The sequence below is a fragment of the Poecilia reticulata genome, linkage group LG1 (genome assembly GCF_000633615.1).
Source record: "Poecilia reticulata strain Guanapo linkage group LG1, Guppy_female_1.0+MT, whole genome shotgun sequence".
In the NCBI taxonomy this organism is placed as follows: Eukaryota; Metazoa; Chordata; class Actinopteri; order Cyprinodontiformes; family Poeciliidae; genus Poecilia; species Poecilia reticulata.
The window spans coordinates 7775084-7791053 of NC_024331.1; the positions used below are offsets into that span (position 1 = coordinate 7775084).

A 15970-nucleotide genomic window follows, 5' to 3' on the forward strand; every position below is an offset into this window, starting at 1 on the left:
GAGACGATAATTTGACGTCCTAATTTCGGCCGTGAATTTTACTGATATGAGTGAGGTAGCAGAGTCTCTGCCATTACTCTGCTCCCTCCTGTGGGCTCATCTTCCAGAGAGAAGGTCTAAGAGCATGGATTGGCCTTGAGCTTCTCATCTCAGTTTTATTGCTCTCCTCCTTTCATCCCTCTGTTCTCTCTCTTCCTCTCTGTTGCTGTCAGCTCGTTAAAGTGAGTGAGAACCTGTCATCTTTGTCTTCTGAATGGCCGACCATAAAGATGATGAGTGAACTTGGGAGTTTTGAAGCCATACCCTTTCACCCGCCTTGGTAATGATGTCCCGGGATTAGAGGCAGTGAATTGGTGTCTGGATGACGCTGGTTATCTAAAACTGTGCCATATAAATGGAGGAGTAATTTTCTAACATTACTTTTTTTTTTCCCCCTCCCCCAATTTCTCCAACGGTAATGTGCAACATACGAGGTTCTGTGATACTTTCAAGAAGCAAAAACGTCGAAAACAGGAGAACACTGTGCTTTTGATGATAATGGGATAAAGTAGGATTTGAAAAAAGAGTCATTTGTATTACATCTGTGTGTTTGTTTTGATTATTTATTGTAAAAATAAACTTTAGTAGAATCTTTCATCTTGAAAATTCTCACTTTTTATTTTCTCATCTAGCATGTTCACACACCCTTTCTTGCATAGCCATTCTCTTTCTTCAATGATCCTTTTAAAAAAATATTACCTTTTACTCTCCCTTTACAACTCATGAACCTGATGCCATTTGAAATTAATGAATCACCCAATGACATTTTATCTTCTTTTAAGTTCAGGTTTACCTTCGTCGCTTCATTATCTTTGTCGTCTCACTCCAATTATGCTGCCTTTTATCTTGGTCAAATCTCACACGTCATTTCAAAGGTATGTGACTGATGGAGCTCAGCAGCGTCTAATCAGAGTGAAGTTGAGGGAAGTAAAGGCATGAGGGGCTCAGTGGCATTTATTTACAAATCCTGAATTACCATTATGCATTAAGGGTCCATCATACCCAGTGCCCACACTCAACTGTCTGCAGTTACAAGCTCTACAACTGACATGTGAAAGCTGACATGAATGGATCACTTGCTAGCTAATATGTCAGTACAAATGTAATTAAAGAATGGGCAAAAACTGTAACTAAAATGTCTGCTTCTTGTATTTATATGACACTACTCAGCCTTTAAAGAAAAAGTGTTCTGGACTGGAGAATATCAGCAAACATTTAAATTAAGATACTGGGATTGAACTTTGAATGTAGTTGCATGATTACTTGTTGATTATGATCATTATTTAAACAATGTGGATGTGTAATAATAGAGTACGGAACAAATTGGCAACCCAAACTGAAGCGTCTATTCTATGCGCCTTATAATGCGGTCCGCCTTATATATAAAAAAAATGTTAAAATAGGCCATTCATTGAAGGTGCGCCTTATAATACGATGCGCCTTATAGTGCGGAAAATATGGTAGTTAATTTTAAACTTCTGCTCTGCTAGTTATTTTGGCAATGGAACCGAAATCCATAGAATTGCGCAACACCTTGTAGAAATAATAATCACTGAGATTATTATTTTTGTTGGATAATTAATTTGAACACGTTTTGTTGATTTTTTTTGTTGTTGTTGTTGTTGTTCTTTCATAAAGTTATGAACGTTTTAAGCCAGTCAGAGGAGGACGTGCTGGTCTCAGCCTCCTGGCTGCGTTCAGTTTGTCACCTAATGCCGAGATCAACTCAAAACCTTCCACGATCGACGTATTGCACCTCTGCTCTAGCAAAGCACAAACAGTTCAGAAACAATATGAAATGGGAAAAAAGTTATTTATTAACTGATTAAGTATGTTTTAGATTGTTCTTGAAAAACTAATCAGTCACGGCTAATTAGTGGGCGCACTTGCGGCTGCACAGTGAACCCACTGATTTTTTTACAGCCGCTCCTCTCTTGCAGGTACTGTGTACCCCCTCTAAATCTTTTAGGGGTACGCAGTACCCTGCCGTACCCCCTTACTTTCACCCCTGCTGATCTCTCATTGTTTTGAAACTTAACACCTGGTTGAAAGTTTTGAATACTTATAAACAAGCGAGTTCTGTACAAGTGACACAACCAAAATGGCGAGCTTCAAGAAATGTATTGAAAGAGAACGTATCAGATGGAAACAAGGCCAAAATCCATTCTGTTATTAATGGTGCAGGAAAGCAGATGTGTTCCATCATTCTTTTTTTAAAGCGTCATAAAGTAAAAGAGAGATGCTGATCCACTTGTCAGCTTAAGAGCAGCAACATTCAATCAGAGAGGACCTAAGTTACAGAAAATGCCACCAAAGAAGGAGCTGCTGGATGGTTCATCAAGTGATCGATGGTGCATGAAATGAGTCCTGGAGGGAGGCGTGACTCAACATTTATTGCGAAAGATTTTTCAACAAGTGTGTTTTTAGTGTATTTAATGTGTATTATTGTTTGGTTTGACCATCACAGAAAGAAAACCGGTGCATTCAAGCTCTGCAATTCACAGTCATTTGTATCTGAACTGGAAAGCTATGTTTAATAAAAGTTATAAAAGTGTCAAAAATTGTTTTCGACAACCTTGTGCATTAATAAAAACCAAACGTGGACACTTTGAAAAACTGCTAATTGGGCAAAAACAAATTTTACAGTTAAGTGCAGGCCGATAATCACAAGACTATTAACCATAAAACCAAACATAAACCTTGTTTATTAAAATAATTTTAAAAAACATTTTTACAATCTGGGCTGCACAGTGGCGCAGTTGGTAGAGCTGTTGCCTTGCAGCAAGAAGGTTCTGGGTTTGATTCCCAGCCCGGAGTCTTTCTGCATGGAGTTTGCATGTTCTCCCTGTGCATGGTGGGTTCTCTCTGGGTTCTCTGGTTTCCTCCCACAGTCCAAAAACATGTCAGGTTAATTGGTCTTTCTAACGTCTTCCTAGGTGTGTGTGTGTGGTTGTTTGTCCTGTCTCTGGCGACCTGTCCAGGGTGAATCCTGCCTCTCGCCCGGAACGGTAGCTGGAGACGGGCACCAGCAACCCTCCCAACCCCACTAAGGACAAGGGTGTTAGAAAATGGATGGATGGATATTTACAACCCAGAATGTCACACACCTGCAACCATTCTTCCTAACAAAGTTACTGTAGTTCCTAACAGATCTACAGTAATCAAACATCCATCTCAAACTCAGCAGATAGTCAGTTTCCTGTCTTTTGTGATTAAAGTCCATCTTTCAGTTGTCTATTTTTGAATAAAGATGACGCTGGTTGCATTACATACTGAAAGTCCCTTCAACCGAGCAAATTAGTGTTGTTCCAGCTTTCTTTAAATTTCTAAAGCCTTCTGTGATCACTAAGGGAAACGGCGCACTCTAGTGGTGGGAAGATCTTAATTTGGCTACAATAGCTACCGTAATAGCACTGCCCATGGTTCATGAATGCACAATTTATTGTCTCATATAGGTTGTTTCTTGGACAAGATTTTGTCTTGTTTTGCACAGGATTGGGGATATAGGTTGAATTTCTTTTCTCTACATGTTGAACTATGCCATGTCACACACCCCATACCAAACCATGTGCACCATATCATATGATGCCAGACTGAGATACCATTTCAAACCAAATCACACATATTTAGAAAACAATGTACAGCCTGTCTAAAGAGTCGCATGAAGTGATCACTCTCGACCTCGTTACTTCCAAGAGGAATTATATTACGATAGCCAATATACCATTTAGGAAAAGTAAATATTACGTTTAACTGTCAGGTTTAAGACTTGAGTAGCACCAAATCTGTGGTGTTTGGTTTTGGATGTGGCCGTGGATTAAAAATCAACATATTAGGGCTTGTCCAAGTCTGTCTTCATAACACGAGTTCAATATTGGTCCTACGTAAAGTCAGATTTGGTGTAACTTAGTGTTCTTCAGTAGACGTTAAACCTGACAGTGATTTGCGTAAGAATGACAAAGGGTTGTTTCTTGAAAATAACAAAACAGCTGCAGATGAGTGGATGAAAAGAGAAAAAGGGTGGATCCTTTATGTATCCCTGTGATTGTCCAGCAGCAATTTAGTTCTGTGTAATAGCTGCAACTTAAACAACTCCAGAGCTAAAACTGATGACCCTCCTGCTCCGTCCTAAAGATGACAACAATCTCATGGTTGACTCGACGGCATCTTTTGATTATTTTTTTTCTTTTTCAAATCTAACAGCATAAATAGTACACATACATGCTAAATTGATGTTCTTAAAGACCTACCACAGTACTGACTGCATTCTGTTGTAAGTGTTAAACCCTAACTGGGAGAACTTACAGGATTGCCTGGTCACGGAGGATGAAGTAAAGTTGGATGCAGGCATTCTTTCCAGTACTTTGTTTAATTTTAGGCCGGCTTTTAGTCAACCTTTTCTCGGCCAGAGGAGTGGAGGATGACGTCTTTTTTCTTTTTCTTTTTCTCTTGCGTGGTTGTATGGCAACATTTTGTAAAACATTTTAGAAAAACACCTGAGGTCAAAGTGCTATGAATGATAGCGTAAATAAAAGCGTCAAGGTATGTGGATTAGTCTTTTAAGGTCTGGTTGATTTCAGATCCATGTCATAGTTTTTGCAGGTTGGCCTATTGAAAAGGCTAATTGTTAGTAGTAGTAATTACTAGTAGTAGTTAGCTACTAAATGTTAGTAGCTAACATTTAGCTACTCTAAATGTGTATAGCCTTGACAAACACATATGTCCCAAATTTAGGCAATGAAAAAAGCAGCTAAGAATTCAAATTTGTCACATACTAAATGTGTTTCTAAAACCCGCATTAAAAATTTACAAGGAGACAACAGTCACATTTCTACAACCTTACTTTTTAGTCGAAAGCTTAATGCAACATTTAGCCTATTGCCAGAATTTTACCCAGAGGAAACCTAAAAAGTGATTAAAAAGGAACAAAATAAGGTTAAGTTTCTCTCCACGGCCAAAGGACAAGACCAACCTAATTTTGGATGCGTTTCTTAGAGCAAAAACACATTAGCATTCACAGATGCAAATGTGCCTGTGTGTGCATGCGTGCCAAAGCTGCACACACACATTAAGAGAGGACGTTTTTTTACATGAACGTCGCACACTGCTTAAGCAGCTCCTCTGATTCCCCATCTACAGGAACATGAGGGAGCGATGGGGAGAACGAGACCTGTTTGAGAAAAGCTGCCATGCATAAAGTGTTTACTTGGCTTACAGACGCTGCTCTTTGTAGCGACCCCTCGGTCCTTTTATGGTGTCGTCTTGCGTCATATCCTTTCATTGCTGGAAGACCTAATTTAAAACCTTGAATTAAACTCCAGGAGAGCAAACCCATATAACTTTTATTATGGCCTCAACACTTTAATGGACGCTAGTAAAACAGTTAGACTGGCACTACTTTAATGTGTTCCATCCATTAACTCTGAATGCAAATTAAGATGATAAGAATTTATTGAATTTTGCGTGGAAATATGTCACTTATTTATTTTTAGAAATATACAAAACAGACACGCATTGTTCTTCTGGCTAGTTTTTACTACATTTTGAAATAAACATTTTTTCCTCTTTTTTTTTTTAAATCAAAAAACAAAGTGAAAAAAATTCCTTGAAACATAGTGAATATCATCGAAGAGTCATCCGTTGACACCACTAGTAAAGATACGCTAATGGGCATTAAAGAACAGTTTCTGACTCCGTACTGTGTTAGCATAATCTCAAGCTGAGAAATCGTGGCGTCGTTGGACAAACTATGCCTCAAAGCCTCACGGATTCCACACCATGGCTCAAAGTGGGCATGAAATGCATTTCCACAGATTTATGGGCTCAAGAATGATGTAAAGAATTTTACAGACACTAACACTGAGGAGGTAAATCGGCAGCTTTTCCAGATTTTTGTCATTGTTTCTCTGTTGGCATGTTTATGAAATTGCAAACTAAGGCTTCTCTGTTTGCGCAGCACATTCCAGCAACAAGACAATTCAAAGTGCTTTACATGATGGAAACATAAAACAAGCAAAACATTACACTGGAGTGGTGCAATAAAGAAAAGCAGTGACAAGTTCAGGCACATAATAATGTTCTAGTTCATGTTGTTCAAATGAAACTAAACAAATGGGTTTTAGCCTTTGATTTAAAGGAACTCTGCATTTCAGCATTTTTGAAGTTTCTTCCAGATTAGTGGACAGTGCATTCTGAATCTGCTTCTCCATGTTTGGTTCTGATTCTGGGGATGCAGAGTGGACTTGAACCAGAACACCTGAGAGGTCAGGGAGGTTAATACAACAGATCATTGATGTTTTGTGGTGCTAAGCCATTAAGTGACTTTTAAGCTAATAAATATATTATCAAGTTTCTCTAGTAATGGGGAGCCAGTGGAAGAACTTCAGAACTGAGGTGATGTGCTCCAGTCTGCTAACTTTAGTAGCTTTCAGCTTTAACTGTTTTTTTTTTTTTTTTAATCAGATTTTGAATATATTGTTGTAGCAATCAGGGCGACTAAAGATTAACGCATGGATGAGTTCTTCTAGATCTTGCTGTGACATTAGTTCTTTAATCCTGGAAATGTTCTTCAGGTGATAGAAGACCAACTTTTTAACTGCCTTTATGAGTCTCTGAATGTTCAGGTCAGAGTGGATCACTTTGCCTGGATTTTGCACCTGATCAGTCATTTCTAGCCGTAATAACTGCAGCCGTGTGTTGATGCTCCTCCTTTGGTTCAAAAACAATTACTTGAATTTTGTTTCTATCCAGATAAAGAAAGTTACGGCACATTGATGCATTTATTTGTTATGTGCATTCTATGAGAATGCATATAACAAGACTGATGGGGGATATTTATCAAACCTGACAGTCACAAAATATCCCATGAATCAGATCAGTGTAAATATGCTATGAATGGATTTTTCATAATATCCAAATGCAGATTTAATATCTGCATGTTAAGGCAGCACAAAAAGCATGTGTTTTTGCATAGAAGTAACATAACATGTAGATGACATTCAGATATATTTGTGTTATACCTGCATCTTGTATTGAGCTATTGCCTCTCTCACATGCTCTCTACTGAACTGTTTTCTTGTTTCACCCTCTGCACTTCGTCCCATCAGCGAGGTACTCTGAAAGCATTTATTATTACTGCAGGGTCCTGCTGAGGACGGCACTTGTAACTAAAGAGGAAATCCTGTCAGGAAGTGATTAAATCAGTAAATTTAAATGAGCGCATTAATTATTAAGGATACCTAACAAGAACTCCTGCTGTTTTTGGTGGTCACAAAATTACGTTGGTCTGATCAGGAAGAGAGACGTTTGTAGAAGGCAATTAGTTGTCAAAAAAAAAAAAAACTCAGCTCAATTACACAGAATTAACATTGGCCACCCACAGGTCGGCGAGGAAAAGAAAACGGAAAACGGTGGGAAGGCCATTAGGTTTTTGGGAACAACGCGTTCTGTCATTTGATGTGTATTGCTGAGTGAAACCTGGGGTTCTTTTAACCACAGAGTTAGTGCAGAGACACTCAAACCCTTTTAATCTTCCTCCGTAGGACAAATACAATAAAACGTAAGCACACGTTATTTCTTGTGGATAAAAAAAAAATTATTCTAAATTTATCTCCAATGCTGAATCAGTTTCTATTTAGTTTTTTGGTTACTCTTTATTTGATAAGACTAACACAACATCGTCATAAATGATGTAACATAGATGTTATGAACATGAAGGAGTCTATGAATGTTTATGACTGGTGTTATGATGCAAAGTTGCTTTAAAAGTTGCACTAAAAGTGCCAACTTTGCATTATAAGTGTCATTATTTACCGAATGACACTTCATGACAAGTCATAAACATTCATAAAGACTCCTTCATGTTCATAACGGGTGTTATTATGTCATATTTATGACGGTGTCATGTCAATCATATGAACACCCCTTCAAATAAAGTACCAGTTTTTTTTTTCTTTCGAATATAGAAATAAATACTTGGAAGTTTGTTTGTTTTTTTTCATCTAGATGTCACGTGGCTCTCTGCCAGTTCTTCAAACAATCATTTAAAACAAATAACCCGCGGCCACTTTCTCCAAATGTTGTGGCTGCTGGCACATTACGTAGAGTTTTAAATAGCTTTGTGTTTACTACCCGTCCTTTCCTTTCCTCAGGTTACCTTATTTAAGAATTAAATTCATAGACACGGCTCTTGCGTAATCTCCCAGTACAGTGCCGAATGAACTCAGGGGAAAATAAATTGAAAGAAAGGCATGCAAGTCATAAGCTATACATTTTATGCATTGAAAATCATAAACAATATTTAATATTATTTGTGAGTCAATTTTATCCTCCATTCTTGTTTTTATGTTTTTCCCTCCATTCGGTTTGCCTCAGTGTATTTCCTCCTTTTCCTGCCTCAAGCTCAGCCTGTTTACACATTTAGACTTGGCTTTCACTCAAACCAGTCAGATAACTGTAAGCCTAAAGTTTGTGCAGTTGTCAAAATAAAAAAAAGTAAAAAAAAAAAGAAGAAGAAGCTCCCTCCTGTCCGGCTCTCGGCTATCATTTCACTGCATGTCACGTCGCTCCAATCATAAGTCACATAAGTTATGCGTCACGTCTCATCTGTGGCTTTTTAAAGCGTCACTCCTCAGTCGATCACCAACACGAGAACGTCTGGCTGTGCCCTCATTCACGCTCACACCTCTATACCGCCCTGAATATGATGACTCCTCACACACCTTGATGTCTGACAGAGTGTCGGCCACCGGCCTGTACATCCCGGCCTTTTTCTACTTCCAGTAAACATTAAATTATTAACAGTTCAGATAGTTGTGGGTTGTTTTGTTTTTTTTTCTTCACATTGTGTTTATTTCAAGGCAAGAAATGGTGGACTGACTTCTTGAGGTTAAGTACAACTTTGTTTTTAAAGTTTTTTTGCATTATTTTTGGTACATACAGAATGGATGGAGTTACTGCTGAGATATTTTTAAAATGTCAGATCAAAAACCAGAGTCCTCCACACACACATCAGTGTCCAGAGTCCTCCACACACACATTAGTGTCATCATCACTGCACACGCTTAACAAATCCTACTGCATCTGGAGCCATTATGTTTCTCAGTCACATTAATAATAATAATAATAACAATGTCTGATTGTACTAGTTTAATGCATCTCTTTTTGAAAAGATGCTCTATAGACTAAAAGACTGGAGATGCTTTAAGTGGTCTGCTGTCTCACCAGCACTCTGCATCCCTGATTGTTTGATGTGAAAGGCCGGCCAGCTGGTGGTTTAGCAAAACAAGAATAGTAGGCATTAACTACAGCTAATGGAACAGGACAAAACATTATATTGAGTTTAGTAAAGCTTAATCAGACAAAATCTCTTTGAAACGATGAATGCCCAGTGTTGTAATAAATAGATAAATAAAATGAAAGAATGTAGCTAATCGGACCGTTTTAAAGAGTTTGTTCTGTGCATGAAATATTCCTGTCCAGATTTGACAATTGCTCCCTTTTTGTGTTTTCACAATCTCAAAATTGAAAACTTTGATAAATTAAGTGACAAATTATGTTTTTTTTTTTTTTTTTTTTTAGTTCATTAAATACCGTTATCATGTTTATGGGCATAAATTAAATTTCCAGAAAGTTTCCAACAATTTCTTATCTTACTTCATACATTTGCTTACTCTGGTGAAGCTTTTTATCAACCTGAAATTTTAACAGGTACTCATACACTTTTTTGAGATCCACAGTATCTGTAAATGTGCAAGTGTAGCAGCTTCTGTCTCTCTCTCTTTTTCTCTTGGTGTTTCAGTATCTTCCTCATCTAAGTCTGTTTTTTCAAACACCCCACAGCCACGGAGGAAGCAAAAAACACCATTTCCTGAATCAGACAAGTATTTTTAAATATGCTGACCTGCATCCATGCAAAAAAAAATAAAAAATCTGCTCTATGAGCTGAATTTCAGGACTAAAGCTAACGTTCTAGATACCTGAGACAGAATCCCTCGTTTAAACATGCTTCACTTTTTGTCCCTCTTCATCCTGAATCCTTTTTTTTCTCCTTTACTGATTTCTTCCATGCAATCCAAATTCTGTCGCTAACTCAGACTCGCACATAAACACACAATAGGCTTTCGGTTAAAGCAAGGCACAATTACATTTTGTGTAGTGAGAGTCTAAACAATATAGAGGGACATAAAAAAGACAGTGACGGAGAAAGATGAGGGAGGAAAAAAGCTTAATTCCAGATATCAGCCAATAAAGTTTGATTGTGACTCAAAAGATGTTCCAGCCTTTTAAGGAAGACGTTATAGCTTGAAAACCCAGATGGTAAAGGGGAATTAGGACGACAGTCAAAGAGATGGGGTTTTTTATAGGTTCATCTGTAATGCAGTAATAAAACGTTCTTGTCTAATTCATAAAAATATAAAATACAGATAAATTCAATTAAAAGCATGGTCTATACATAATTTGCCAATTTGGAATTTGGTTGGCAACGTTTCACACCAGCTTGTAAGTCAGAGTTTTAATGACACAAACCTGCAACATGAAACACATTTTTGGGTAAACTAGATTTTTTTCCTTAAACTAAGATCCCTTCGCCGTGTAGGAAGGTCCTGCGTTCAAATCCCAACCTGGAATTTTTCTACATGGATGGATTCTCTCTGGCTACCATAACTTTCACTAACAGCCTGAAAATATGCATTTTAGGTTAGTTAACTACTCTATTCAACTGTTCATATTACAAGTTATTCATGAAGCAAAGTTTTTTATTCTCTAACATCTCATCCTGTTAGAGATGAGCTGTTATCCTCTTCATCACAGGTTATTTGTTTTTATTTGCTTTGGAGATTTTTGACACACAGAAGGCGGTACAACCGATGGTGCTGGTGGCACAGTTTGAGAAGCGTGGCTGTAGAAGAGTCTATCCAGTTTTTACAGGATTGTTTAATTAAAGGCGCGCGTACAGCTCCAGTTTTGTGTTGTCACCAATTTCAAACTGTTTTCAGCATGTACGTTGTGTGTATAGTAATCCAGTATCAGATTTAGGTACTTTATATTTTGCATTGGAATTGTCCAGGCTTAAAACTTGGACTTAAAATAAGCTAAACCACTTCAGCTTAGCCTGGTATGAAACTCTAAAACAGATGCTAACTTTAGCGTTGCTGGTGAGGTGGGCTAGCTTGTAGAGAAGACGCTACACATGTGTCCTCGTCACAGCTTTCTGAAGTTTGACCTAATGACCTCAGGACTCTTTCCTCCATGTTGTACCCCAACTTCTGTTTCTGCTTATTTTAAGTAATAACTGTGAATAACAGCCACTTGTGGTAGCTTGTAGCTACTTAAGCTAACAGTTAGCAAGAAGCTATACTAGCAGTGCTATTCAAAYCTTTTCTATGTTGTCTGTCTCAAACAGACAATTAATTGGTCATTTTTTTTGACTAGTGCTTCTGTGTAAGTAACGCACATTTTTAGGCGTTTCCCTGCTGCCACACACCGACCTAAATGAATGGCTGATTAACTTTTGCAGCACAATTTGGCACGGAGAGGAGGTAATGAAATCATTTGAATCAGCTGTGCTGGAGCAGGGAGATTTTTACAACACAAAAAACTGTTGGAGAAACTCTGTTTTATGGTATCAACGTTTTGTCTTTTACTACAGGAATTATTAAATAAAAGCTAATGTGAAAATCTTCATTTCTGTGGTGCAGTCGTGTCCAATCAGTCATTCATCCCAACACACTGACCCATCCCTGCCAAATGCACATTAACATGCATCACCAGATGCTCAGCCGTGTTTGCTGATGTTGACTGAAATTTACGGTCCGCATGAGGTTAAACAAAATTAAACACTGCTGTTACACAGAGAAGGATTCTGGTTGGTAAGCGGACAAAGTCCTATAAACGAAGGAGGAAAAAGGGCAATAATTAAAAAACTTCCCTTATTTATTGAAAGAACAGTTTATTAATCTAATGTGTGCACTTATAAATCCTAAATTGATCAGTTATTTTAGGCCGTTATTGTGAAAGCTTATTGGAGCATTTTCATATTTTTAGTTAGTCTAATGGTGAATTAAAACAATTCTTTTTTTTTTTTTGAGGTTGTAATAAAACTTAAAAATCTTAATTCCAGACAATTTTCAACCTTAAAAATAATAAAAAAGAAAGCGCTTCCTTTGTGTAATATGTATTCAGCTATATGTCCTTGGATGAGGTCAGCACAAGCAGCGCCATTATACTTTACAGTTTGAGTAAGTCTGAATATTTTTCACTGTATTTAAGGGAATTGTTCATAAGTTTTTCCTGTGTTCTTTGGTAAAAAAGTTGTGAGACGAGCACCGAATGTTTTATCCTTACCCGGAACGTTTTGTTTTTAAAGATTTGTTTCTGAATGCATCTCATGGCAGCTTGCTCTGCAAAAGCTGCTCAGCTACATTCCTGAGAAAAAAAAAAAAAAAAAAGCATGAACAAAGTCAGAGACGCTCTGATTTGGTGCATCTCTGAGCATCTTGTAGTTCTTCAATTTGAAACACTCAAGACTTAACAATGCTGTGAAGGGAGCTGGGTAACGAAATCATCCACTCATTTGTCAATTGTTTTTTGTTTTTTTTCATGAGTTTCCCCTTCTATGTTTTAAATTGAACACAGTTTCTTTTTCTTCTTTTACTTCAGGTTCGGAAATGGTTGAGGCCCAGTGTCAGAGGTTCGAAGTGAAGAGCGCTGACGGCGAGAGAGTTCTGTTTTCTGCAGACGAGGAAGAGATCAGCATCGGAACAGAGAAACTTAAAGTCACAGGTAAAGTGCAGTTTGCCACAGTTGTTTACACTTTCACATTGCTTTCTTCTTGTGGAGCGTAGCCATATTACTAACAGAATAATGTTAGTGGTGGGACTCCATTAACGTTTTTGATCAAGTTAATTGCAAATTTCAATCAAAAACAATATGTCGACAAACATAAGCAACATTCTCAATTGAAAACGCCTCTTTTGCTGCAAAAACATTAAATATATAGATATGCAAGCTCAACAATAAATATACTGATTGTTTTTAATCTGTTGTTGTATAAGAAATGGTGCAAAGTACTGGTATAAACTTTAGGTTTTCAAATATTTCAGGAACTCCTGATTATTTATATTACTTGCACATGCTTGTCTTCTCCAGCGTCCCATCAGATTTTTTTTTCTGTTTCATTATTTTACCACAAACATGATTGTTTTCTGCTTTTCTGCACCAATTTATTGTCTTTGTGAAAGGAGCGCTCACGTACTCAAGGCAGCACTGACTGTCATTTGTTCTTGTTTTGTTTTTGGGGACTTAAATCAGACCACTGAAGTTTCTCAGAAAGTATTTATGTTCAATCACAAAACTCTTCTTCTCTGCATCAAATTATGAAATCTACCAGTAGCTCATTTTCGTTTGATTTTCAACGATTGAAACTGTTTCCAATCAAACGCTTGAACACTTAAATTGTAGACGTTTTCTGTCTAAACAGCATGTAGATTTTTTTTCCCAACTTTCTAAGAGTTTGTTTTTGAATGTTTTCTGAAAAATAACTCGGGCACACTGCGAGTCACACAGTCGTGACTAAACTCAACATCTGTTTGGAAAAAATACGGTAATCCCCCAGGTTTACATTTGTCATAAAGTAAACGCTCGTGTTCGACAGTGAATAACAAGTAGAAAAACCTTCAATAATCACTTTGAACTCATTTTGGTTATGATCTCGGTGATGGGTATTCACAATATGTCTTCACACGAAGCCCATCAATTGAAGTCTGAAGGTGAACTTGTGCTAAATCCACTCCTACAGACTCTCATAGTGCTGAAGGCAATTTGGGAGATTTGTCCATTAGAGTCATTGAAAGAATGAGGGCACAGAGGTTTAGGGCTGAAGGTCATTGCTTTCGTCCTTTCCTGGGTGACGGAGGGAAGAGAATGACACACCGTCCAAAAGAGCCACGTAAACCTCTGAGCGCAGGCTCACCGTGTCGCTGTTTGAGTGTGCTGGTGTTTTTAAAGTTTAAAAAAGAGTGACGTTACTACACGGATCTGTCGGAGCGAAACCAGCTGGCTTGCCAGTTTCGGGTCACCGGCTGCGCTTTGAAAACACACCCTGGGTATTCTGAACGAGGAAAGGTGCCGCCAAGCCCGACGGTGACGAGCAGCTCATAAACATTTCATGTAAACAAGAGAGAGGCGACAAAATCCCCAAAGCGAGCTTGGAAACAAATGCCAGATTCATGTTGGCAAGATAAGCTGCATTGTGTGGAGCTCAAACGATAAAAAGCCCACACTAATATTCATGGTTTGCAGAAAACCGAGTTCTGATTCTCAGAATTTCCTACAAAGGAACGCCGCCCGCTTCGGTTTTGAACGGCGACTTGGTCGTCTCGTTATCCGCGGGCCCGCCGCTGACTTTGCCTCATGCAGTATTAAATTTGCTGCGGTGCTGAGCTTTCAATATACCATCTAACGTCTCAGCAAGAGCTACTGCCAAACATCTGTTCACAGCTGCAGAGGTGGCTGCTGGACACAGGGGGCTAAGCACGTCATTTTATCAGAGACAACCCGTTTTGTTTTGTTTTTTTTCTTCCAATAGGAGGAGGCGCGTGTTGGGAGGAGGATAATGAAATCTCAGCAAAATTAGCTGGGGCGTGTTTAACCCCTTACTTTTAGCATCTCATTAAATATCCTGTCTGCATCAGCACCGACTTGGAGAACAAAAAAATGTTTAACTGAAATAAACTTTCCAGGATTTGACCTCCATTTCTTCACAATGCTCCTGAAGTTAACACAGGTCCAGGTTTTACTGGAAATGCAAAATGAGACATTATTTCCGAAAAGCGTGACCTCCATGGAACAAAGTCTGTATGATGAAGTTGGTGTCATTTGATGTCAAAATAACGGTTTTTGGTTCTGACCCTTGTCTCCTCTCTCCAGGGGATGAAGGAGTGGTTTTCAGCCATTCTGTCGAGACTTCACATGTCAGGGCAGAGCCATTTCAGGACCTGAAGTAAGTACTTCAACTATCTGTGTCTGTGTCATGGAAACGTTAATGTAGTTCAATAATTCGACAAATAAAACGGTGAAACTCTCACACAATTGGACATTTTTTAAAGTGTTTAGTTAACTGATTACTATGGTTTTCACCTAATGAAACTCCAAATACAGTTTCTCAGAAAACTCGAATATTAAAAATAAAATTGAATACAGAAATGTAATGTTCTGGCAGTGATGTGCACTAAGTGGAATTGACCCATCTGCTCTTTTCTTCCATCGCATCACTATATTTATCCTGTATTCCTCTCACATGGTTCATGAGTTTGTTACCATCACCTAAGAGCAAAACCCCCAGCTCAAATTTCTTTTACCTTTCCTCTTCATTTCTACATTTATTTAGATGCCCTTTTAGGTCTGAATCACCCATACAGTAACAGAGGTGTTAATGTTGTGCATCAACTTTATATTGTGACARGTTTAGATTTCAATTTCAACATTTAAGTCATGGGAAAAAAATCTGAGACTTTGAAATGTTGAGGTACTAATGACTTGCTTATTAGCACCGTCAATCAMCCTCATGTATGCGCTGCTCACACCCTCCCCTGTGCCCTCTGCTGCATGGTGGACACCTAGTGGCTAGTTAGCTAGCTGCCACGGCCGTCGACGATGACACGGATAAACAGTTTTTCTGTAACGTTAAGTTGTTTCTCCGCCGTTGACGCAGCTGCAGCAYGTACACGAGTGTGATTGACACCCGTCAATCTTGGCTCTGATTGGTTGTTTTCTGACTGAGCAGGGAGRAGGCAGAGAAGCTCAATGTTTTTCACAGGTTATCTGTCTCATACTGTACTGCCACAACATGTAGACAGTTTTAATAAATGTGTAAAAATAAATAAACGTTAGTGGTGAGAGTTAAGGGGTTTTAAAGAAGAAAAGTTATCTA

At 38.3% G+C, this 15970-nt stretch overlaps 1 protein-coding gene across 3 annotated transcripts in view; it reads left to right on the top strand.

Annotated features, from left to right (window-relative positions):
* The window catches only part of LOC103462454 (zeta-sarcoglycan-like), a 295105-nt gene extending 279948 nt beyond the window's left edge, over nucleotides 1–15157 (top strand). For 2 of the 3 annotated variants that reach the window (XM_017306215.1, XM_017306217.1), the window contains exons 5-6: nucleotides 12700–12822; nucleotides 14968–15156. In XM_017306215.1, the coding sequence (XP_017161704.1) occupies nucleotides 12700–12822; nucleotides 14968–15044 (200 nt within the window). In that variant the 3' untranslated portion in view covers nucleotides 15045–15156. Of the gene's footprint in view, nucleotides 1–12699; nucleotides 12823–14967 lie in introns of all 3 variants that reach the window. The other variant, XM_017306219.1, reaches the window with a different exon arrangement.
* The last annotated feature ends 813 nt before the right edge of the window (nucleotides 15158–15970 follow it).